The sequence below is a fragment of the Uloborus diversus genome, chromosome 6, assembly GCF_026930045.1.
Source record: "Uloborus diversus isolate 005 chromosome 6, Udiv.v.3.1, whole genome shotgun sequence".
NCBI classification, from domain to species: Eukaryota; Metazoa; Arthropoda; class Arachnida; order Araneae; family Uloboridae; genus Uloborus; species Uloborus diversus.
Window position 1 is genome coordinate 81,643,850 of NC_072736.1, and position 23,722 is coordinate 81,667,571.

The following is a 23,722-nucleotide window of genomic DNA, read 5'->3' on the forward strand; positions in this document are numbered from 1 at the left end:
TGCCCGGTGCACCTCTCTAAAAGGTGCCAATCAACCGTTGTCTTCTTTCTTCCTTTTTTTTTCTTTTGCAGTATTTTTTTTTTAGTTGGAAAATGAAGAAGTTTTTTGATTTCCAGAAATTCCCCCTCTTCCACAAATTTACCAAAGATATCTAAAATTTCTTTTTTGGTTTTTCAATGTCAAAGAAAATTCCGGAAGAGAGCCTCTGAAAACTCATTGGAAGAAGAGCTTTTAGAAGTGACAAAGGAGGCCAAAACCAACGAGGATACCGACATCGGTGACACACAGCCAAAAACGTTCACATTGAACATTTTGAGCCATTCCTAGACAATAGAAATGATCTTTCTCATTTGTTAATGAAGGAAGATTCTATCATGGAAATGACGCAAGTGATTATGGATGCGTTAATGCTCTGCAAAGAATTACAGAGAAAAATTCTTAATGACTGCCAAAACACTATCATAGCCAGCTCTTCTTTATAAACAGAACATGAAATTAGTTTGTTTTCTTCATGCATGTTGTGCATAAAAATCGATATAAGTACACATTAAACTTATTATACTATACAATTAGTCATCACTAGAATGAAGTATTTTTTTTATCTATGGAACCTAACCCCTATTTTTATACTACTATTAGGTCTCAATTTAGGCGGTTTCGATTTATGCGGCATTTCCGTGGAACGTAAACCCTGCGTAAAACGAGGGTCTACTGTAGACGAAAGTTAGACATTGTTTGTCAACAACCACCTTACCTTCTTGTTTTTCAGAGCTATGACTTCAACTGAAAATTTTAGAAACTTCTAATTCCATTAGATCTCAAGTCGGAATAATAGGGGAAGATGTTATATGTATGTTCTCATGTGTCATAAAGGCTAACCAAAAATATGGGTTTAGATTGAAACATGCATTATAAATTAATGTTGTTCATGGGTGACCACCTAGAGTCATGGCGCAGACTGCACCATTGAAATGTTTTTTAGGAAGGGTTGTTTTAAGGGATATTTTTCTCTTTTTTTTGGGGGGGGGGGGTCTCTTGCATTTTGGGGAAGGGTCTTCGCGATAGTTAGGGGAGGGGGAGGGCACCTCTTAATGTTGAAACAATGTCCATTTCGAAATTTTAGTTTACATAATTCTTTTTGACATCCCACAAACTAAAAAGTCGCATAAAAGTTTTTAACAATGGTTTTAAGCAATCTAATGGTCACATTCTTCAACCGAGTTGAGCCTCAGTCAGGTACCCGAACTAACGATCGAATCCTTCTGATTGGTCGAGGAAGACTTCGTTCGACAATTCGAGTTTCTATCTCAGGGTTCAACTAATACCTTTTATATAAGACAGGGTGTATCGTCGTGGGGTGAATACTACAACTAGGTAACTAAATTCGGTTATTTTTTCATACTGTTTCACGGGAAACTCCACAAATTAATGTTTTTCCACAATGGAGAATGTGAAGACTCGATATAAATGCTATTAAGCTTCTATTCCTTTTTTTTTTTGTAATTAGAAGTATTTGTGTCCTCTTCAAAACAAAAAATTTCAACAAATTCTACTTTGCCAAATTTGAAGTTATCTAGTTGTATGTACTACGCAACCCTCAACAAATAGGTGTTGGTTCAATTCAACTGGAAGCAAAAATTGTTGGTTATACACAGAAAAGAGAGAGAGAGTTTGCAACTGGATAAAGACATTCGGAATATGGAGGAGTTACGCATTTTTTTTTCTCAACTGAAGAAAAGCTAAAGTCATACTTGCCTCTTTTATTTCGGGGTGTCAGAAATATTCTTATTACTTTTATTAAATTCATAAAAATATTTTTAGTACAAAAATGAATATGTTAAAAATAGTGAAGGAAACAGCATGTAATATTGTGAGCAGCCAAAATTAGTGATATTTTACTGCAATAAACATACATTTGTTTGAGCTTTGGTATTTCAAATACAGATCATCTGCAGGGCATTGTAAAACTAATCAGTTTTATAAATTGAAATGGTAAATTGTTTGCATATAGAATACATAAAAGGTCTAAGCTCATTTCGCTAGAGCTTGCTTCTGTCTTTGAAGCTAATTTACTCTACTTAGCTTTGCATCTAGTGTTATTCTACATATATACACTAAATATTTCATCTTGAATATAGAAGTAAATGACTTGAAAGCACAGTTTAATGTATACTTACATGTATATATATTTATATATTTGCAAAAAATAGAACTCCACAATCAATCTTAATTTGTACAATGAAACTTTCATAAATTAAACAATTGAGTTTTACTTATGAAAATATTCTGATACATTTTCGTTACTTGTTTGAATTACAATCATTGACATTGAGCAGTGAAAGTTGTAAACTTTTCTCATGCATTACTTATGATATTTTCGTTCTATTTTACAAGAAAGTATACTAAAGCATATAAGATATGATGTTTTGGATTATACATTGTTTGGATAAGCTACCATTCAATGAAATTCATTTAAATATTAAAAATTTCAAATGTACCACTTTTTCAAAATGTCATTTTTCGTACAATATCCGAAAGAATTACTAGTCTAGAGTCAAGTCTATGAAATCAGTTTTAATATGTGTGCCATATTAATGTTATCTTTAAAATTTTTTAGTGTTGATAAGTTTCAAGTTATGTATAATATCTTAATTTTTTGATTGAACTTACGTCTTAGATCAAAAGGATCTTTTGATTTTTTTTTTTGTTTCATAATACATTGGAAAAAATAAACTAACCATTAGATGCATGAATACAACTTAAATGCATGAAAGACTAAGTTGGATCATGGATTTCTTTGGAGCGAAAGAAGTGATTTTAATATTAAATATTAAGGAAATTAAAATGCAGTTTTTGAAAATGCCGTCGTCATGCAAACTATTAATATGGGGAATCATTTTGTACCAATTTCCATCATCATACATTGCACAGATTTTGCAGTAAAGGCTTTGAGCCGAAAGATTTTTCTCAATCAAAAGTTCACTATATATAGGTGTATATATATATATATACACACATATATATATATATATACACGAAGGCTGTTTGAAAAGAATCCGACTTAGTTTTTTCTGTTAAAACTAGATATACATGAATCAAGCGCGCTTGTGTGAGCTGACTTGGAACCTTTGTGCGCACTCACGTGAATTTTCTCCTGTCTGTCAATAGCCTCAGTCGCTGGCAGACAGAGCTTGACTGAGTTAGTATGTAAAGCTCTCACCGTTTTTTTTAAAATTTCAATAAAAATGAAAGAAGGTAGCGCTACAGCTTCAAATTTTCTCAGATTCTGGGCAAAGGAAAATCATTCGTAAAAGACAGACCGCTTTCGGTTCTTAGCACATTTCTCGCACTTTATTTTGACGTTTTTAGCGAAAAATAAGACTTCTGTAATTTAACAGACTCCGTACTCTCCTGATATAGCCCCTTGCCACTTCTGGCTGTTCTCCAAACTCAAGAGTCGATTGAAAGGTAGTGCTACTTAGCTTGAGCAAGCGCACTTGTGTCCTATCCATCAGATGTTCCCAGAAAAATAAGGTTGAATACTTTTCTAACAATCCTCGTATACATATATGATGACAGAGAATGCGCCATAATAATGGGAAAGTGTTACAATTTTCACATGGAATTACTTGAGTTAGAACTCGACTTATAAAACATTCAAAAACTGCTTTTTTCCCCTTTGTCTCCTAAAAACTGCAAAATACTTTGAAAATTAAAGGCATGATAAACAATTTTTCTTTATAAATTATGCTTTAATGCTGCTATTGTGTTAGCGCTGAAAATTTTATAGGTTTTTGTGGCTGAAGATGTTAATTATGCAATAATAATGCTTATGATAATATAATTTTATCCTAGTGCAAAATTCTCTAGTTTTACTCTGGCAAAATTAGTCACGCTGTTCTATTCCGTATTCTATTACGTATTCATTACCTTTTACTTAGTTTCTAAGATTCTTTTTTGTTTCATTGCAAAAAGTAAACCTTTTTTCTACATTTCCCTGACTTTTTTCCTCAAACCTTTTTTTTATACTTGTACAAAATACAAAATATTTTTACCAATATTGAAAATATATTTTAATATTTCTCCTTAAAATAAATGAATACATAGTATTGAGTTGATATTTTCTCGCTAGTTGCCTGAACGAATTTCTGGCTCTGGATACTCTATTTCCCAAATAATAAGATTAATGAAAATAATAATAATAAAAGCAACACCTTGGCAATATATCAATAGGCAGTTTTTTTCTTCTTCTATTCTTAAATTTATTCTAAAAACGTAACTTTTTCGTGAACGATTGTAGTAAGCGAGAATTTCAAGTACATACCGAACACATGAGTCCTTACTTATACATACCCAAACGGTTCTAGCGCTTTTTAGTACTAACTCTACGAGGGAGTAAAAATAAAAGTACAGGATTGGTTAGAATGTCATTTTTTCATGGGCCCGTGTGTTGATTGATAGGATTTTCGACGATATGGACTTCCTGCCGAGGGTTGTAAATTGTGGTCGTGGCAGTGGTAGGTGTGGATGGAAGAGGGTTCGATTGATGGTCGTAGTTCTTCGACAGGGAGTTCTGGTATGCTTGAAGTACTTTGAATGCTGCAACGAAAAATGCATCAATCTGTGAAAATACTTAAAACTTTGTTCTAAAATATGAATAATGAAATGGGTCAAAGCAGTTAAAGCTACAAACAAAGTGATAAAGCCAGTGGCGGATCATGGGATTGTGAGGCCCCAGGCGCAGCCTTATCCGGAGGCCCTCTATTGACACAACAAAAACGATATAGTTTATTAATATTAACAATACAGAAAATCATATATATATATATATATATATATATATATATATATATATATATATATATATATATATGATAAAAAACAAGTTTTGGAAGAGGTGGGGGCGCAGTTACATTCTTATTTAAAAGGGAAAAAACGACATTTCTGACCAAAAAAAAAACTATATTTTTTCGTAACTTAGTCAGTGCAAGGGGAGATTTCCACCGAGCCCCGATTTCTGGCATTTAGCAAAATCCCAGCTTTACCCAGTTTTCCAATGCAAGTGTAATTTAGTGGCGCAACCAGAAAAAAAGTCTTTGGAGGGCGGGACACTTAACAGAAAAAAAAGAAAAAAAAAAGAGAAAACCTGTGATCTAAGAAGTGAAGGGGGGTCCGGGGGTTCTCCCCCGCAAAAATTTTGAAACTTGAAGTTTTAAAAACGTAATTTTAGACTTTCTTTGCTGATGTTTGGGAACAAAAAGGTGCAGGTGTTTCAGCGGAAAGTAGTAGAAAATGAAGCATTACAAACGCGATTATAGGCCATATTTATCAACATTAGGGTAAGGGATGGAGCCAAGGGAGTGCCCCCGATCAATCTTTTTAAAAAATAGATCGAAATCAATTTCTTTCTCTCTCTCCCCTCCCCCCTTCCCAATTTTCGAAATTGAAGTTCCAAAAACGCAATTGTAGACAAACGTTATATGATAAACAATTTTTCAAGAAAGAGGTGCTGAATCTCTTCCGTGAAAATTTGTTCAAAAATTATGGTCCTAAGCTTCAGCATTTTTTTTGTTTTTTTACTCAGGGGCTATTCCAATTAAGTTTTTTTTTAAGTGTAGTTTAAAAAACCTGATTTTTTTATAATATTAAAGGTGTTCGGGGACCCTTGCTCGAATATTTCCTGAAATTTAAGTCTTAAAAAGGCGATTCTTAAGACCATATTTTTAACCAGTAAATTTTTCGAGGGTCATTTAATAAGTCATCAATGAAGCCCTTTTATATTCGTTCCTTTACTTATTTATTTATTTTTCGACTTCAGTTGGATGATGAATTTCTTTTGTAGTACATTTACAGAATGAAGAAAATATGAAAGAAACATCAGAATTCCTGAGTATCCAGATTTTTTAACAGTATTTTCCTGGAATTGTTTATTTTCTTTTGAAATTCAAAATTCGAAAATCCTTATTCTTCAGAAGTTCTCAAGTAAATCTAAAAGCCTATGTTTTTAAAATAAAATTTTTAAACCATTACCATCATTTTTTTTTTCGAAGCATTAAAACACGCTCTTTGCCTGTGTAGAATATGGCATATGTACACTCCTGAAAATGAAACTTAAACACTTCTATAGTTGGGGAAAATCTAACCTGGCAGCATTGTGAAAGTTACGCAGGTCTAATTCTTAATTATAGCATTGCGACGCTATCAGGTTAGGTTTGCCCCAACTACAGTTTATAAAACTTTTGCCTTTAATGAGTAAATCAATCTTTATGATGTAGAAATTGTAATATGTATTACAAACAAATGGCACCAGTGTAGTTCAAAAAACTTGATTTTCTTATAATATTAAAGGAAGGCAGTTCGGGGAACCTTGTTCGAATGTTTCCTGAAATTTAAGTCTTAAAAAGGCGATTCTTAAGATCATATTTTGTAACATTAGGGTCAGTAATTTTTCGAGGGTCATTTAATAAGTCATCAATGAAGCCCTTTTATTTTCGTTCCTTTATTTATTTATTTATTTTTTGATTTCAGTTGGATGATGAATTTCTTTCGTAGTACTTTTACAGAATGAAAAAAAATATAAAAGAAACATAAGAATTTTTGAGTATCCAGATTTTTTGACAGCATTTTCCTGGAATTATTTATTTTCTTCTGAAATTCAAAGTTCGAAAATCCTTATTCTTCAGAAGTTTTCAAGTAAATCTTAAAGCCTATGTTTTTTTAATTTTTTTTTTTTTTAATCATTACCATCATTTTTTTTTTTAAGCATTAAAACACGCTCTTTACCTGTGTAGAATATGGCATATTTACACTCCTGAAAATAAAACTGAAACACTTCTATAGTTAGGGAAAACCTAACCTGGCAGCATTGTGAAAGTTACGCAGGTCTAATACTTAATTATTGCATTACGACGCTGTCAGGCTAGGTTTGCCCTAACTACAGTTTATATATAAAACGTTTACCTTTAATGAGTAAATCAATCTTTATGAAGTGGAAATTGTAAAATATATTACAAACAAATGGCACCAGTGAAAGAAGGAGAACACTCAAAATCAACTACTTTCGCAGCAGAGGCATTTAAAATTTTTATAGTAATTTTATAAAGCGTTTTTGCAATGAATTAACAGATGTTCCTTTTCTCTGTAATGGAAATATAATTTAAAGAAGAATGAACAGTATATTTTTTTTTTAAGCTATACCTTTGTACCATTAAACCTATTTGTTCAAAACACCATATCATCATTTAACACCATGATAGCAGCATTATTCTAAAAATTAAAGTTGTTAAAACATATCATTAAACTTATCTCAAAAAGAATGGTCTTGTCGTTGATTGAAGACAGAGCAAAAGCACGTTCACGAGCACGAGTGAATCAAAACAGCGAATGACGAACGTTTTTCGTTCTTCCTCCAAAAAAAGAAAAATTCCTGCCTTTTCCAAATTACTTATTTAACTAAATACGTCATAAAGCTATTTTGTTACGGGTTGGTTACTGGTGGGAAAGCGGGAAACTTTGCAAAAAGTAAAGAAAGAAAACACAGCTGTGCCATTGTGCCGATGACTTCGATCTGGACCCCCCACCGATCTGTCTGCTCCCTTAGGCTCCCTTCTAGATAAGGAAGGGCAATATAATTGTTCGTCAAGAAAAGTGACCATTCGAAGAGGTCGAATTACGTCGAGTTACATCCCATTCAATAAAAGTCCTACTTGCCTTAAAAACACCGACTCGGGCATAATCTCACAAATGACGACTGGGATATTTTGAGGACTGATATAATGCTGCGACAAATAACGACTGGTTATCGTTTGTTTGGGGGGGGGAGGGTCTAACCCCCTCTAGACACGTTCTTGGCCAGGCCCTGAGCTATAAATTTTGGGCCCCCCTGCATCAAAATCTGTAGGGCCCCTCTCTAGAGGTCAGCAGTGTATATTTGTAATGTTAATAAGCCTTAGTGCTAGTTTTTTTTTCTTTTTTTAAAATTTTTCCTTCAATTTCTTCGGCCGTTGGGCCCTTTACGGAGATGGGCACCCGCACTGCGGGATCAGCGGGGCAGATCCGGGCCTGTCCTTGGCTATTCCAATTAAAGCAAATATCTTCATGATCAACAGTTTTTTTTTTTTTAACAAGATGAATATTCTTTATTCAGCAAAGTAGTAAGTGGTCGAGTGTACGGAGTACTCGGCCAAAAAACTGCTTGGAACGGTAAAAATCATTCTAGCAAGACTAACTGCATTTTATCGGAAAGTACTAAACAGTTTTGTGGAGTATTTAAGAACATACTATTTTGTACTGAAATTCTGGGAAGAATGAGGAAAATCCAAACTCCTGGGGAAATCTAAACAAAGGCACCTGAAGCCTGGGGCCCCTTAAGACTCAGGGGGCCCTATCTCTATTGGGAGCAATGAGCAATCATCCCGCGCCTAAAATCCATGATTATCTATCAATTTCCATGAGGTTTGAGGATTTATCATGGAAAACCATAATTTTGAGGATGTGACACTTGGCAGCTCCGAGGCCCCCTGCTTTGCTTGAGGCCCCAGCTATCGCCTCATGCGCCTATGCGGTGAGCCGCCACTGGATAAAGCCCTATTAGCACAATCGGTGGTTGGTCAACGGTGGAGTTTATATGGTTAGCCAACGGTAGGTAATGTCCGCTTTGGCAACTTTTTAATCCAACCAACCATTTGCCAACGATCTGCTACAGTGCCTAACACTTTCCCTACGATGGCCCGTCGAAAATATTCACAATTGGCCCAACGATACCGTGGCCGACGGTCACGACGATGCCCAGAAACTGTAGGGGCATCGTTGACTCATCGTTCCTTGCCAGCCCACCATTCCCCACCGGTTTCTACCGTTAGCCACTGATGGCCAACCATCTCCCCACCGTGTGTGCTGAGAGCTCAATAATCTAATAAGTGTGTGCTACTTGGGGGCGAGTGGGGGGACTAACCACAAATGCGGTCAAAACTTTGAGCGGGTAAGGGAGTCGTGAAATTGTGAGTCTTGTGACAAGAGGAGGGAGGGGTATTAAGAAATGTGACCTCATTTATGAGAATATATTTTTATATGAAAAAAAAAAAAACATGACACGTGTCAAGGGGGACATTGAGGTGTACAAGATAAAGTGTGACGCATTGTGAAAGGGGGAAAAGGGGTCAGAAATAATGAATAAGTGTGTGACATCCTTTATAGACAGCCCCTAAGTTGAGCTAAAATTTGCAATATTTTGAGCAGATTAATGGTAAATATAAACCGTTCTTGCTTTATGGGCAATAAATTTATATTAAAAAGAAAGTCAATGCCTTTTTTTTTCCCAACAAAGATATTTGACTGGTAAATATATTTTAAATTTCAAACAGTTTCACCTCAAAAACATTTCAAAACGGAGAAACTTAAAAATAAAAGGTAAAAAAAATATTTTTCAATTACATTTTAAGAGATTCTTTCAAAACATGTATTGTTAAAAGAAATGAAGCAAAAATAGTGCCCCAAACACACCGCCGAGATAGAAAGCAAACAATTCGCCAATCGTCAACCCCTATTCTACTCGCTTACTAAATTTTTTCTTATTTCTTAAAACCTTTTGTTTTGCCATTTTTGTTAGTTATGAGAATTTGGAGATCAAAATAACTAAACACAGCTACATACATAAGCCTTTTTACCTTTCAAAATTCTGAGTTAAATTTCAAGACATTTGTTCATTTACAGATGGTCAGTAATATTAGTGACGGTATTAATTTAGTCTTACCTTCGTTGCTTGTAGAGGCCGCTGAGGATCGTCTTCGGTACTGATTTACAGCTGTAAAGACAAATAAATTTACCAGACGATATTTCACCAAAATAAGAATTGAAAAATGGAGAAAACTCAGTTATTCAAGTTAGAGTAATTTCAGTTACGATAATGTAATTCGTAGAAAGTTTAGTTCGTATTGTATTTTATTTTTCAAATTTCATTTTCCAGAAATGCAAATAATGGTTTCTTGCATAATACAGTAGCGTAATTACGGGGTCTAGCGCCCCTGGCGAACTAAAGAAATTGCGCCCCCCCCCCCCCCGGGCTGCCCACATGGGAAGTTACCGGAGGTCATTGTGACCTCTAAACTTTTTTTTTTTGAACATTTTGATTAGTTGATTCGACTAATAAGAGGCAGTATTGTATTTTTTTTTCTTATTTTCTTTTTTAGAATTGTTTTCAATGATGCCCATTGCTCCTTTTCAATAGATGTTATGTATGTCTCTTGCTCTTTTTCTTGCAAGATTTTTTTTTTTCATTTTTTAAAGCAATTTTCAAATTCTATGATTAAAAAAAATGTTTTTTTAATCAGTTGAAATGCACCCCCCCCCCCGGTTGCTGCGCCCCTGGCGAGAGCCACTCCTGTTAACTCCTAGTTACGCTACACTGCTTGCATCAACTATTTGCTGAACCAACATATCCTTTGATTTTCGATTCCATTTAAATCGTTTTTCGGTTTTTTAAAACAGAAGGCAAAATGTGCGCTTATTAATTTTTATGTAAATTGTAATCCCTGTGATATTGCATGATAATAATAAAAAGTCATCACCGTTAATTATACATTTTAAGATACGCGATGTAAATTACATTGGATCAGAATAGGATTACAATTTCAACTCGACTGGAACGTTCACTGTTTTTCTGAACGCTAGCGTTTTTCATGTAGTTCGAATAACTTGGAGTTCTTTAAAATCCACTTATGAGGGGCAAAATAATTGTCATTTTTTTCTCAATTGATTCCAAAGTTATCCCCTTTTGCTTCAAGTTCAAAACATACATTAAATTTTATTTTGTAATTGAAGCACATATACTTACGAAAATATTTTAATGAGTGTATGAGTAAAACCCTCATATCTTTCAAGATTAAAAGCAAAGAAAAAAAGGAAAATACAAATTTGTATTTCTTTTTTTCTCTAAGACATTAAGAAAGAAAGTAAGTTACCATATCCTAATCCTTGCAGAAAAAGGTACAAAGCTTCACAAACTTTATTCGGTCTTTCTTCTAATGGCATCCCACAATCGGAGAGCTAAAAATAAAGCTAAAATTAAAAATTTTAAAACCCCCGACTGGTTCGCAAATGTAGTATCAAGATGGAAAATTGAAAATCTTTTTAAAAGCCTTTTACTGTCCAACCACGGATTGTATGGTATTTTCAAACGTCCAAATGAAAGGAATCTATCTGAATTAGGGGGAAAAGTCAAAATTTTATGCGTGTAATCCGCTCATTTGAATGAGACTCTGCTTCTGCAAAAGCTGACATCGCTAAAAATAATAGATTTGTCCATTTCCGGCTGTAAAACGGATGTTTGTCTTTCCATACAATCCGTGGTCAGACAGTACTATTGAAATCAATTACAAGTATTTTATTTATTAACAAATAGAAACTGGAAACAGATAAAAATTTTAAAATAATCGCTTTTACTTTTCTTGTCGGTCAACAATGAATTCGGTTACCAATCGCTTGAATAAAGGCTTAGCCGTTATTGAAAGCTGCTTTAAAAAAGCGTTATAATTCGAATCCTATATATTATCGAAGTTCCAAACACATTCTATTATCAGACGCAGAAGAAAAAAGAAAAAAATTAATTTGAATTCTAAAATTTTGAATTCAAATTATGTTTTTCGCAATCACGAGTTGCGAAAGGACCCTACTCATTGGTTACTACTCTACTCACTTGTTTCTAGACACGGCTCCTGTCCCTCCAAGAGTCTACCCTCCTGTTGAACGGAGACGTGTGTATTAGTTGTGTATGTGTAGGCTTTTGTGTGTGCGTAGACCTGTGTGTATGCACGTTGGCGTGTGTGTGAGTGTGTATGTGTATTAGCGTGCGTGTGTCTAGGACATGGACGCCACCGACCAGGAGCGGCTACCGGAGGACGGAGCCGCGCCTGCAGGTGGCGGTGGTGGTTGAAAAAGGCACGGAACATCAAAGACGGTCAAATAAGAACAATAAGCAATCGTGATTGCTCAAAAAAAAAAAAAAAAAAACTCTTTATTTTGGTACCAAATTTAAAAATTTTTTAAATAGATTTTCACTGCAAAAATTGCAAAAAATCTTTTAGAGGTCTTTGCTAATTTGGGTCATCCGAAGAAGCAACCTAGTTAAGAACACTCTCGATCAACTCTCCTTTCGAACAAAAAAGTTTTTCAAAATCTGTCCATCTGTTTTGGCGCTACAGTGCCGCAGACAGATACACACACACACACACACACACACACACACACACAAACACGTCAAACTTATAACCCCCTTCTTTTGTGTGTTGGGGGTAAAAAACGATAAATAGTAATAAGCGAGGGACGATTGTTTACGAAGAGGAAATCACTTTCACAAATCCCCCATCTTTCACCACCGCTCAGAATCATGTGACAGAGTCGATGGATCATAACCATAGGTAGAAACCTTCAAAGCAAAACCAGCTAAGCTCGAACTCGCTTATAACGAACTCGGATTTAACGAGAACCTGGATTTAGCGAAGATATCAGAATGATTTATTTAATATAATGATAAGTCTGAGGAAGCATAACTGCTTTTGACGATATTTTTGCGATTCATAAATTTCTATTGATTTCCAGCTGTTTTTTTTTTCTATTTTTGGAAAATTCCTTTTACGTTCCTAAGTCAATCGAAAGTTGGTGATGAGTTATAAATCCTGGGAGCAAATGAGAACGGTTCTTGAATTTAATTTGCAGAGTAGACAAGCATCTGAAAATTATATAAAATTAACGTCAATGTTATCTATTTTAATATATACTGTTTATCCGAGTTATACTGGTTATCCAATACGTTTATCCGAGGATTGTTGCTCAAATTCAAGCTAATGCAGATCAAAAAAATTATGAAAGTGACGTTGATACAGACAAATTAATGAGAGGACTTCGAAGTTGAACAATTTTCATCATTCATACTCAACAAATTGTGATACGCAGAAAAAAGTTCAAACTTTTTCGAAACTAGAAGTGAAAATAACGGTTTTTTCTTGAGTATTTATTAAAAACAATATCACAAAAAAAGAAAAAAGAAAGAAAGAAAACAAGACAAATCAAAGCAAATTAACCAACTCCTTTGGTACTTTTTAGAAACGAAAATACACAATTATCAATGAATTTTTTTTTCGGTTTTTTCACGAACTCTTTTTTTTTTTTTTTTTTTGCAAGCACTCGGTTATAACGATCAAATAACGCTGCCACTTCGCGTGCGCTATAGTCGAGTTAAACCAAAGATTTCATGTTTTGCATCTCCGCAAGAACACTGATATTGCTCAGAAACTATCTTTACGGATAAAATACTACACTCACGAGGGAGGGGATGCGGGAGGAATGTTTCTGACAAATTGAAGTTTCCGCAATCATCAATTGCAGTTTTTAAACACTTTTTTTTAATTATTATTATTTGAATTTTTTTTTTCTCATTTCAAATGTTGTATGGTATAGTTAGTTACTCCATGTTTGTAAAAGCTAGTTTTTTTTAAAAGATAAATTTCAGACTATTTTTTCCGATATTTTATTCACATTAAATATCATTTTATAAGAACACTTATAATTCGAAAGACTGTAAAAGTTAGGCCGTAATACACAAAGAAATCATCATCAAAAAAAAAAAAAAATATTATCCAGGCAGTAAGAAATGTGTACAATTGTAGTATTGAATGAAAAACATCCAATTAATAAAATGTTAAATATGTATGCATGTTTAAAAATAATAATAAATCCTTAATCGAATAGCATTATAACCGCTGTTTAGATCGTCTGTAAAGAAAATCACGGCAAACAGAAAAAAAAGAGCCAGTTATTTTTACTTGAGGAAAAACTTTCAAATTCGAGTTAAAACACTTAACTCTATGACCGAAACAATGGTTCGGTCACTCGTCTGGTCAGCGCTAATTCTATATTAGCTACCAGTTTGTTTGGCACTCTTGGCTTCATTATGAGGTTTTCCACCTCCAGCTCAGTCACTCCTATGCCGAGCTGATGAGGGCTAATAAGCACGAAACTGCAGTCCTCGGCTGGAATTGACTGAGCTGGCAGTGTGTTTCATGTGTTTCTGCTTTAGCCCTGGCTATAGGGCGGTAACTTACTGAACTTTTAGTTGTTTTAGAAGTTCCAAACAAATTTCATCTAACGCAGAAAAATTTACTCATTCAATTGTTATCAAGATTTTATGTGCACAAATATGTTTTTACCGAAAATTTACTAAGTAATGTTAATTATCTTTTTATTTAATACTAGCGGCCCGTTCCAACCTTGTTTGGGTTGAAAAAATATCTATTATAAATAATTATTACGAAAGTACTTTTCAACTTTAAATTTAACAGTAAGCATATTCTGCTTCGTTTTTATGATTTTTGAAACAAATTGATTCACCCCATTTCCTGATCAAGAGAGATCAACATGTAATTCCTACTGAACAATACAATCTTTCTGTACATGTAACGCTGTACTACGTATTGCATAGTTGTACGTTTGAACTTCAGATTTGATGATGGTGATGGCATAAGACAGTTTCATTGGAAATTGTAATCCTCGATTACCTCGAACATACAAAAATCTGCTCTCTCTCTTTATAGTATTAGTATAGATTTCCGTTAATTACAGTGCTATAGAAATCATACAGAGATAAGTAAGTTCAGTGGAAATTTTTGAAGTTATAATACATGGCTTGACCTATAACTCCCTGCCATTCTTGAGAAAATAGTTTACAAACGTACAAACGTTTGGCGTATTTAAGTTAGCTTATTTCCCGTGATTCTCTATCAGCCCCTCACTGCAAAGGGAAGTTAATCAACAATCTTGAACGCTTGATAAACCCATTGTAACCTTTCTAATCTGCAGCTACAAATGACACCTTAATTAGGCAGTGAAAATTGAAATCTGTGATATTGTTAACACTATGATCAAAAGTCAGTCATAAATAATGATCGATTGTATTACAAAACGTTTACTAACTTGAACTTTTATACCGTTTGTTTTTGAACTTTTTATACCGTTCTCTAGAAGAAAGAAGATTTAGTTTAGTTTCATCTGAAAGAGAATGTTTTTCTACTGCTCAGATTTATATAAAAATGGCATTAGTTTTTTCTATTTTATATCTTAGATATTGCAATGTCATATACTATTTCGTCAAATGATCAAAAACCCATTCCTAACAACGTTTCTTTTGAATACAGCCGCTATCAACATTTTATTTCAACTTTTTAAAATTATATTTTATAATCCACGTCTAGAAGTTTTTCGTTCCTTTTTAGCCTACTTTCCCAGTAAAAGTCAGAAAAAGAAGAAAAAAGCATGAAAGAAGGCTCAATGCATCTTAAAAATATCGCGAAAAACAAAAAAAAATGTCAATAATAATTAAAATAATTAAATAAATATCGAAAAATTAAAAATTGGAAAGTAGGGTATTGAGATGGGGAAAAATGTCTGTCGGTCCGTCGGTCTGTCGGTCTGTCCCCTCCCCCCTAATAACTTTTGAATGAATAGTCCGATTCGAAAAAACTTTTTTTTGTTCGAAAGCTCTCGGCGAGGACACCTCATTCCCATGTTTTACTTTTTGATTTGAACTATTTTTTGTTCAATTCTGAACAGTTCAAAAAAACAACATTATCGTCTACGGGGAAATTCAAGGCAATTCCGAATTGTGAGGCGAATTCGCTTCAAACAAACTTTGCAGGAAAAAGCTTTTGATGAAAAACTTGTATATAAAATATCTGTTTGATTTGAACAATTTTCCGTTCAATTTTGAACAGTTCAAATCCCTCAACATTAGCGCCTATGGGGAAACTGAAAGTCAATGTAGATTCCGTACTTGAAGGCGGATTTATTTCAAACAAATTTTGTTCGAAATAGCTCTTGACGCCAAACTCCAGACTCCGACTCCGGGAATTCAGGGCACCTGACTCCGAATCCGACTAATGTGCCCGACAATTAATCGGACTCTGACTCCCCGACTTTGACTCTGACTTCGTAGCTTTGGCAAAAATTTATACACGGAGGACAAATGACTGAGTCCGATTCTTGGATATTCGTCTCCGACTCCTTCATCCCAAAATGAGATTGACTCCGACTCCGCAGCTATGGTTTTAACTGTGGAATAATTATTGTTGATATGACTTGTTTTTAGCCTACTTTCCCAGTAAAAGTCAGAAAAAGAAGAAAAAAGCATGAAAGAAGGCTTAATGCATCTTAAAAATATCGTGAAAAACAAAAAAAAAGTCAAAAATAAATAAAATAATTAAATGAATATTGAAAAATTAAAAATTGGAAAGTAGGGTATTGAGATGGGGAAAAATGTCTGTCGGTCTGTCTGTCTGTCTGTCTGTCTGTCGGTCTGTCTGTCTGTCGGTCTGTCTGTCGGTCTGTCTGTCTGTCCCCCCCTAATAACTTTTGAATGAATAGTCCGATTCGAACAAACTTTTTTTTGTTCGAAAGATCTCGGCGAGGACACCTCATTCCCATATTTCACTTTTTGATTTGAACTATTTTTTGTTCAATTTTGAACAGTTCAAAAAAACTTAACATTAGCGCCTACGGGGAAATTCAAAGCAATTCCGAACTGTGAGGCGAATTTGCTTCAAACAAACTTTGTAGGAAAAAGCTTTTGATAAAAAACTTGTATATAAGATATCTTTTTGATTTGAACAATTTTCCGTTCAATTTTGAACAGTTCAAATCCCTTAACATTAGCGCCTACGGGGAAACTGAAAGTCAATGTAGATTCCGTACTTGAAGGCGGATTTACTTCTAACAAACTTTGTTGGAAATAGCTCTTGACGACCAACTCCCGACTCCGACTCCGAGAATTTAGGGGGACCTGACACTGACTCTGACTCCTGTTCCCGACAATTAATCGGACTCCGACTCCCCGACTTCGACTCTGACTTCGTAGCTTTGGCAAACATTTATACACGGAGGACAAATGACTGACTCCGATTCTTGGATATTTGACTCCGACTCTTTTATCCCAAAAATGAGATTGACTCCGACTCCGACTCCGCTGCTGTGGTTTTAACTGTGAAATAATTATTGTTGATATGATTTGTTTTTATTTTCACGCTAAAGTTTTAATTTAGGTATTTAGTTTTCGGTGAATAAACTCGAAAAATATGCGCAGACGATTTTTTTTTTTTTTTTTTTGACAATGAAAATTATTTCTTTAAGTTGACATTTTATTGTTTTTTTTTTTTATTTTGGTAAGTGCATTAATTCGTTTAAAAAATTATTTTCGGCAACAGGGGAAAAAGAAACGATTTTTTTTGTATGATGTATTTATTTTAAAGAACTTATTATTATTTTTTCGTTTTGAAAGCTGTTAAAAAAATTTTTTTAATGGAAAGAAGTGTATTAGCTGCTTTGTTTAAAAGGTGCTGCTATTTTATTTGTTCGTTTTTTTGATGAAAAGTAAGGAATATTTTATTCCTAGAAATCAGCTTAAAATATTAAAAAAAATATGTTTGAAAAAATTTGCGATTTTAGCTATTTTTGAGAATATTGATCAGGTACTAGAAAGTAGTATGGGTATACGGGAAAGTAGGCTCGTCTAGTTCTAGACGGAACTTCTTGTTATTTTTACGCTGAGTTTTAATTTAGGTACTCAGTTTTTGGCGAATAAACTCGAAGTCATTTATGTTTCTACATAAAGATATGCGCAGACGATTTTTTTTTTTTGACAATGAAAATTATTTCTTTAAGTTGACATTTTATTGTTTTTTTTTTTTTTGTTTGTTTGTTTTGGTAAGTGCATTAATTCATTTAAAAAATGTTTTTGGCAACAGGGGAAAAAGACGATTTTTTTTTTGACATGATGTATTTATTTTAATGAGCTTATTAATTTTAATTATTATTTTTTCGTTTTGAAAGCTGGTAAAGATTTTTTTTAGTGGAAAAAAGTGTATTAGCTGCTTTGTTTAAAAGTTGCTGCTATTTTATTTGTTCGTTTTTTTTTTTTGTTTGTTTTTCTTTTTTTTTACGCATCTAATTTTTTTAGATGAGTGAGGAATATTTTATTCCTAGAAATCAGCTTAAAGTATGTTAAAAATATGTTTGAAAAAATTTGCGACTTTAGCTATTTTTGAGAATATTGATCAGGTACTAGAAAGTAGTATGGGTATACGGGAAAGTAGGCTCGTGTAGTTCTACACTGTTAGAACTACAGGAGCCGTTGAAAGGTCCTTTGGCACCCTGGGGTGAAAGCAAGGTGCATACGGGTGAAAACGGAGGCTTGGAGATGTCCTTGCGGTTCTTTTGGCTCCTTTAAAAAGGGTGCCCAACTGTCACGTGATCTGTCAAATGATATTTATGATTTTAATGGCGGCGTTCATGAAATTTATTTTTCAAATTTATTCTTCGTGATTACAGTAGTAGATGCCTTCTTCTGACGACTCGATTTTACTAAAAGGAGCTTGTAACCCTGTAACCGCTGTTCCATGCTTGTTTACAAGTCAATGAAGTGAAACTGGACCGTTACTACTTCGCTAAGTTTTTTTTGTTCTTATATTTATTTCACGTATGATTATTTTGTTTCGCTCGCTATTCTTCTGAACGATGAGAAAATTATATAGTTTCGCTCACAATTCTGTAAATATCTTTGACTTTTTTTCGTTTTAATGAATCTACATCGCGTGTGCTGATATACATATGTGCTGAATTTAAGGTGAAACATTTTTTGACTTTGAGATATTTACCCACGTGATTTCATGCTGTCAATTGTTTCGAAAGCTAAATTGAATGCATTTTTATTTTGTTTCAAACTATTTGGGTCGTTGTACAGTCAGAGATGTTTTAAGAAAATTTTCTGCCTTGCGAACGATCCTATTGGTTTGAAACGCTGCTTCTCCTTGAACGAATGAAGTTGAAATTTCTGAAGATTTGTTTACTTCTCATCAAAAAAGTTTTAAGACTAAAATTTAAGGCTTGTGTAGTAAATTAAATCTTGACTAACATGCTTCACTATAAATAATGATGTGAAACACCTCTTAGCTGCTGCATAGGTTTTAATTCAAATTGGTAGGTTGTGGCAAATAGAAAAACATGCTTTGCTCTGGCAACGGAGCAATTGATATTTTTTGTATCCCCACTGACCAAAATTGTGGAAGGATCCTGATTGAGGAAGCAGTCTTGAATTTACAGTCAAACCCTGACTTAAGGCCCACCCTTTAAAGCACCAATCCTATTATACCACCATAATTGTGTCGCTTGTTATGACGCAGACCAATACCATGCTCCAAAAAAATGCTTTTTCAAAAAATTTTCTGATGTTTACAGTAAGTTGACAATTATTTAATTACAAATACTGTTTATTCCCTTCTGTATCTATAGTGTAATAAGCACTCCCACCCCGGTTATTCAAAAGTAGAGTACACCAAAATGTTTCCAGGCAAAAACGCTTTGTGGAGAGCTCGTTTGCAATAAACTTGTGATCTACTCTCTACCGAAAAACACTATCAGTGGTTAAACAGGAAAGTGGGGCTTTGTTAACATGTGCCTGCATTTTTTACACCAGGGCTTAAATTTTACACAACCTTTACGACGCTTTTAGCTAACTGGGTTTATGGGATGAAATTACACCAGAAACTTGTCAATAGCTGGAGATATGTTGATTTAGTTGAAGGTGAAAAAAACAGTGCAGAGTAATGTTGAAATGAGAGATTCAGAATAACATCAACATATAGATTGTTTTGCAAAATCTTCCACAGTAAATAAATACATTGATGCCGAAAAATCAGTTTCAACTTTTGAAAATATGGCTCTCGAGGAAATTATTAAGTTAGCGATTCCGATCATCTGAAGGAGAACTTGAGAATGTAGAAGGGAATTTTAAGTCAGAAACTGTAAAACGAACGTCACATTTAGAAACTAACAAAATTCTTAAAGGAATATGCGACTGATAGAAAAATGTTGAACAGCCTTCTTGCATTAGAAAAGAACAGAGCTATCTATTTTGAGCAAAAAAAAAAAAGTCAAACTGAAACTAAAAAATATTAATATTTTGGACCAGAAAACAGGTAGTTTAGATAAACTAATTAATGTTGGAGCCTGAAATCTATTAATTTTTTTAACTTAAAGAGGTAAAATCGTGCTTTAATTTTATCACATTTCTTAACATTATTTGTAATCTTACACTTTATATTTCGATATATTACCAAAATCGATATAACGTTACTAAAAGATGGGATTTGACAGTGGAGTTATATCAGAGTTTTACTGTTACTATCAAACGGTCATATTAACATGATGACAGACTGCAGGGCTTTGTCGAAGCAGAAAGTGGCTCAATCACATAGGCATGATCTTACAGCATTGTATCCCAAGATGTCACGAAATAGTGCTCAAAGAACAACTCCATAACTTGAAGGTGAAAATTCTGGTTTTTAAAAGCAAAAGCATTAGGCTCAGAGCTGAAACATTAGGAATATTATCTAGTAATTGTGGGTACTAATAATGCAATATATTCATTAGGTTTTTAGTTGTTGCTTTGTAGGAATTGAACATTTTTGTATTCTGTCACTTTTTTTTTACCTGGGTGCAATGTGCTGTCAGATAATAGTACCAGGCTTGATGGTGCACTGATTTGGTGCAAGTAAAAAACACCATAACAAGATTAAAAAATAACTTTATAAAGTGCACAAGAAAGATGTTGAAAAAAAAAAAAAAAAACATTGTCTAGCGTGCATCATATACAGGGCCCTTGCTAGGGATTTCAAATTGTTAGCCAACAAATTAGTCAAATTTCAATTGCATTAGCCAAAAACCTAACTTTAGTTAATTTTAATTGTGAATTTAAAAAATTTCTAGAAAATTTCAATTGGAAAACAAAGGAGTAATTTTATAAAATAGACAATGCAAGTACTAATATTTTGAATATGCAGTATACACTAACATTTTATTAAGCACTTAATAACAATGCATACGACATGGAAATCCCAATTTGTTTTTTTTTCTTGCAGATTTTCTAATTATAATTTTGAGGGCGGAGGGAAAAATCTTTTTTCTATTTTTTATGAAAATTTCCGAAAATTTTCCGTTTGCCAAGAATTTTAGCAAATCGGCTTCTTTTGTTGAATTTACAATTTTATCACTTTTGGCGCAGTGGCGAATCTTTAGCGCGGGCCCTGACATTTGTAGGTAAGTTTTCATTTATTCTATAATTCTGCATACATTATTTTCTTAAAAATTACCGCAATGATGTACAATAACTTTGTTATATTCAGTTGGACTAAGCAATGTAGAAATTTCTACATCGTGATGCATCGCCAACCTTACATGGCAATGTCACAATACATCACAATGTAAGTTTTTTTTTTTAAAGATACAGTGAAATCTTGTCACAACAAATACCAATACAACTAAATATCGGTTTCAACAAAGGAAATTTTCTGTATATTTCATTTCCATTACTTTGCTCTAATTCAATTGCAGCGAAAATTCCGTTACAGTGAGCAAAATTTACGGTCCCTTGAAGTTCGTTGTAACGAGATTTCACTGTAAACTGCTTGTTTAAATTTTACAAAATATATTCCAGATGAAAAAATATAAATTATCCCAGATACTACAAACAGATTCTAACGCTAGCAGGAAGTTGCCAAAAAAAAAAAAAAACTTTTATAGGGACAAGATAGCAATAAATATTACAGGTGTTCTGGTATTACAATGAATCTATTTTCCTAATGCAAAAAGATGTGAGCAGTCTTTTAGCATTTAAAAAGGGGTTCATCAAAACACCAAAATATGTATATGCAATCTCAGTAGCTATTTTACACTTTAAGCGTTTTTTTTTTCTTTTGTTGTTGAATGATTATAAGATATATATAAACTTTGTTCATCAATATTTTTTCTGTCAAGAGCTTAAAAAACTGCATTTCCTGCAAGTTTTGGGAAAAGTGAAGGTCTTTGTTCGCTTATGATACTTCCACGCAGAGATAACAGAACTTAAATTTTTAGTTGGGAAATTTTTTTAATTTGCTGAATTGTACTGCATAAGCTATAAGTATGAATTCATCTTATGAGAAGAGACATTAAACTTCATTATTTTTTTAAAAGGTAAGTTCAAAAAGTAATCGTTAAATTTTATGAATCATCTGAAAAAATTGTGGAATAAGGGCATTTTTGTAGGTCACAGTAACCTCCCATCTGGGTGCCCCTGCTTCTACAGAATTTTGAAACAATTAAGATATTGAAACGGTAACGATTGTGGAATGGTGTCTGAATATTGGTGGTAGGATTTGTAGCCAGTGCTATATTGATGAATTGGTTTAGAGAAAAATTCTAATCTGATTTAAAGATGTAGGATGTACAACAGTTTTTTGCGATTCATTGCCCAACCCTAATATCCAGTAATATTCTATTGATGTTAATTGAGATGCACTAAGTAAAAAAATATTCAGTTGAATACCTGGAAAAATGTTTTTATCTGAAAAATTTAATTTTTATTTTATGCCAATTTGAAATATTTTGCAGTAAGATACCGCCTCTAAGCCAAGGCTAAGGCCCCAGAACAAGATGTAATGTACCAAACAGCCTGATCACATCCTGAGACTGCAGTTTGGATCTTTTTAGAACTCCTCAGTCAGAATTGGTGAATAACTGAGCAGATGGCAGATGATATCTCAATTGAAGCTGAGAGTGCCTACAAACTGGTAGATAAAGTGAATTCACCAGCGAGTGTTCGCAACATGGTATGGTTCCACTTGTGAGTTGAAGACAAAGTATGGGTATTTAGCAGTAAGTTACTACCCATAAGCCAGGGCTAAGTCGGAACTGAATTGAGATGACATCCGAAACCAGCTCTGTTATTCACTATTCCTGACTGAGGAGTTCTAGTAAGAACGAAACTACAGTCTCAGTATGTGATGACCAGGCTGTCGGGGTATATTGCATTCAATTTGAAGTAGTTTACCAAATTTGTGTCTTATGTGAAATTTAAATGAACTTCCATCAAAAATCCTAAATTTATTTTCCTTAAAAGCATAGTTATTAACTTAAAATAAATAAAAAATAAAATAAATTATTCCAAAAATAACTTAATGTAGTACAACTAATCTTGGCTATGTTTATCAGTAGAGACGTACCAAGTATTCGGTAACTACCGGGTACTCGGCTTGCTCGCACAATTTGCCGAGTACTCAGTACTCGAGCAAATTTTGATCAGGTACTTGGCCAATACTGAGTAGTTGTAAAAAATTGAATAATGTTCAAAGCAGATGTTACAATTAATAAAAAAAGTGCAAGCATATAAATAATATACTGCAATCATTTACAATTCAAATTTACAAGTCAAATTCAAATTCTGAGAATAATGAAGTTTGTTATGCCTCAATGGTGTAAATCTTATATTTTAATGCCCCAAAATTAATGAAACTTATATATTAAAAATGGGGCAAAAAGGCAAGTACAGAAAATATGAAATTTTTATACTATTAAATGGATTTTTGCCACTAACAAAATTATTTATAAGAAGCATAAAAATACCCTTTCTTAAAAAATAAAACAATGTTAAAATCACAAATGTGCAGGAACACTGTAGACACGTGTTTTGGCATTTCAAGGAATGCTTTTTATAATGCACAAAATGTGAGCTTATGGATTCAAAGACATCCGACAAAAGTCGGATTTTTTTACGTTCATTTGCTCACATTTTATGCGCTGAAAAAGATGTTCCTTGTAATGCAGAAGAATGTGTCTGCAGTGCTCCTGCACATTTGTACTTTTAACA

At 33.6% G+C, this 23,722-nt stretch overlaps 1 protein-coding gene across 1 annotated transcript in view; it reads right to left on the reverse strand.

Moving 5' to 3' along the window:
- Positions 1-1,003: 1,003 nt before the first annotated feature.
- Positions 1,004-23,722, reverse strand: part of LOC129224639 (protein NDRG3-like) — a 141,538-nt gene continuing 118,819 nt past the window's right edge. Inside the window, exons 11-13 of the mRNA XM_054859122.1 lie at positions 10,959-11,043; positions 9,752-9,802; positions 1,004-4,599 (exon numbers count right to left, since the gene is read on the reverse strand). Of these exons, the coding sequence (XP_054715097.1) occupies positions 4,436-4,599; positions 9,752-9,802; positions 10,959-11,043 (300 nt within the window). The 3' untranslated portion in view covers positions 1,004-4,435. The remainder of the gene's footprint in view (positions 4,600-9,751; positions 9,803-10,958; positions 11,044-23,722) is intronic.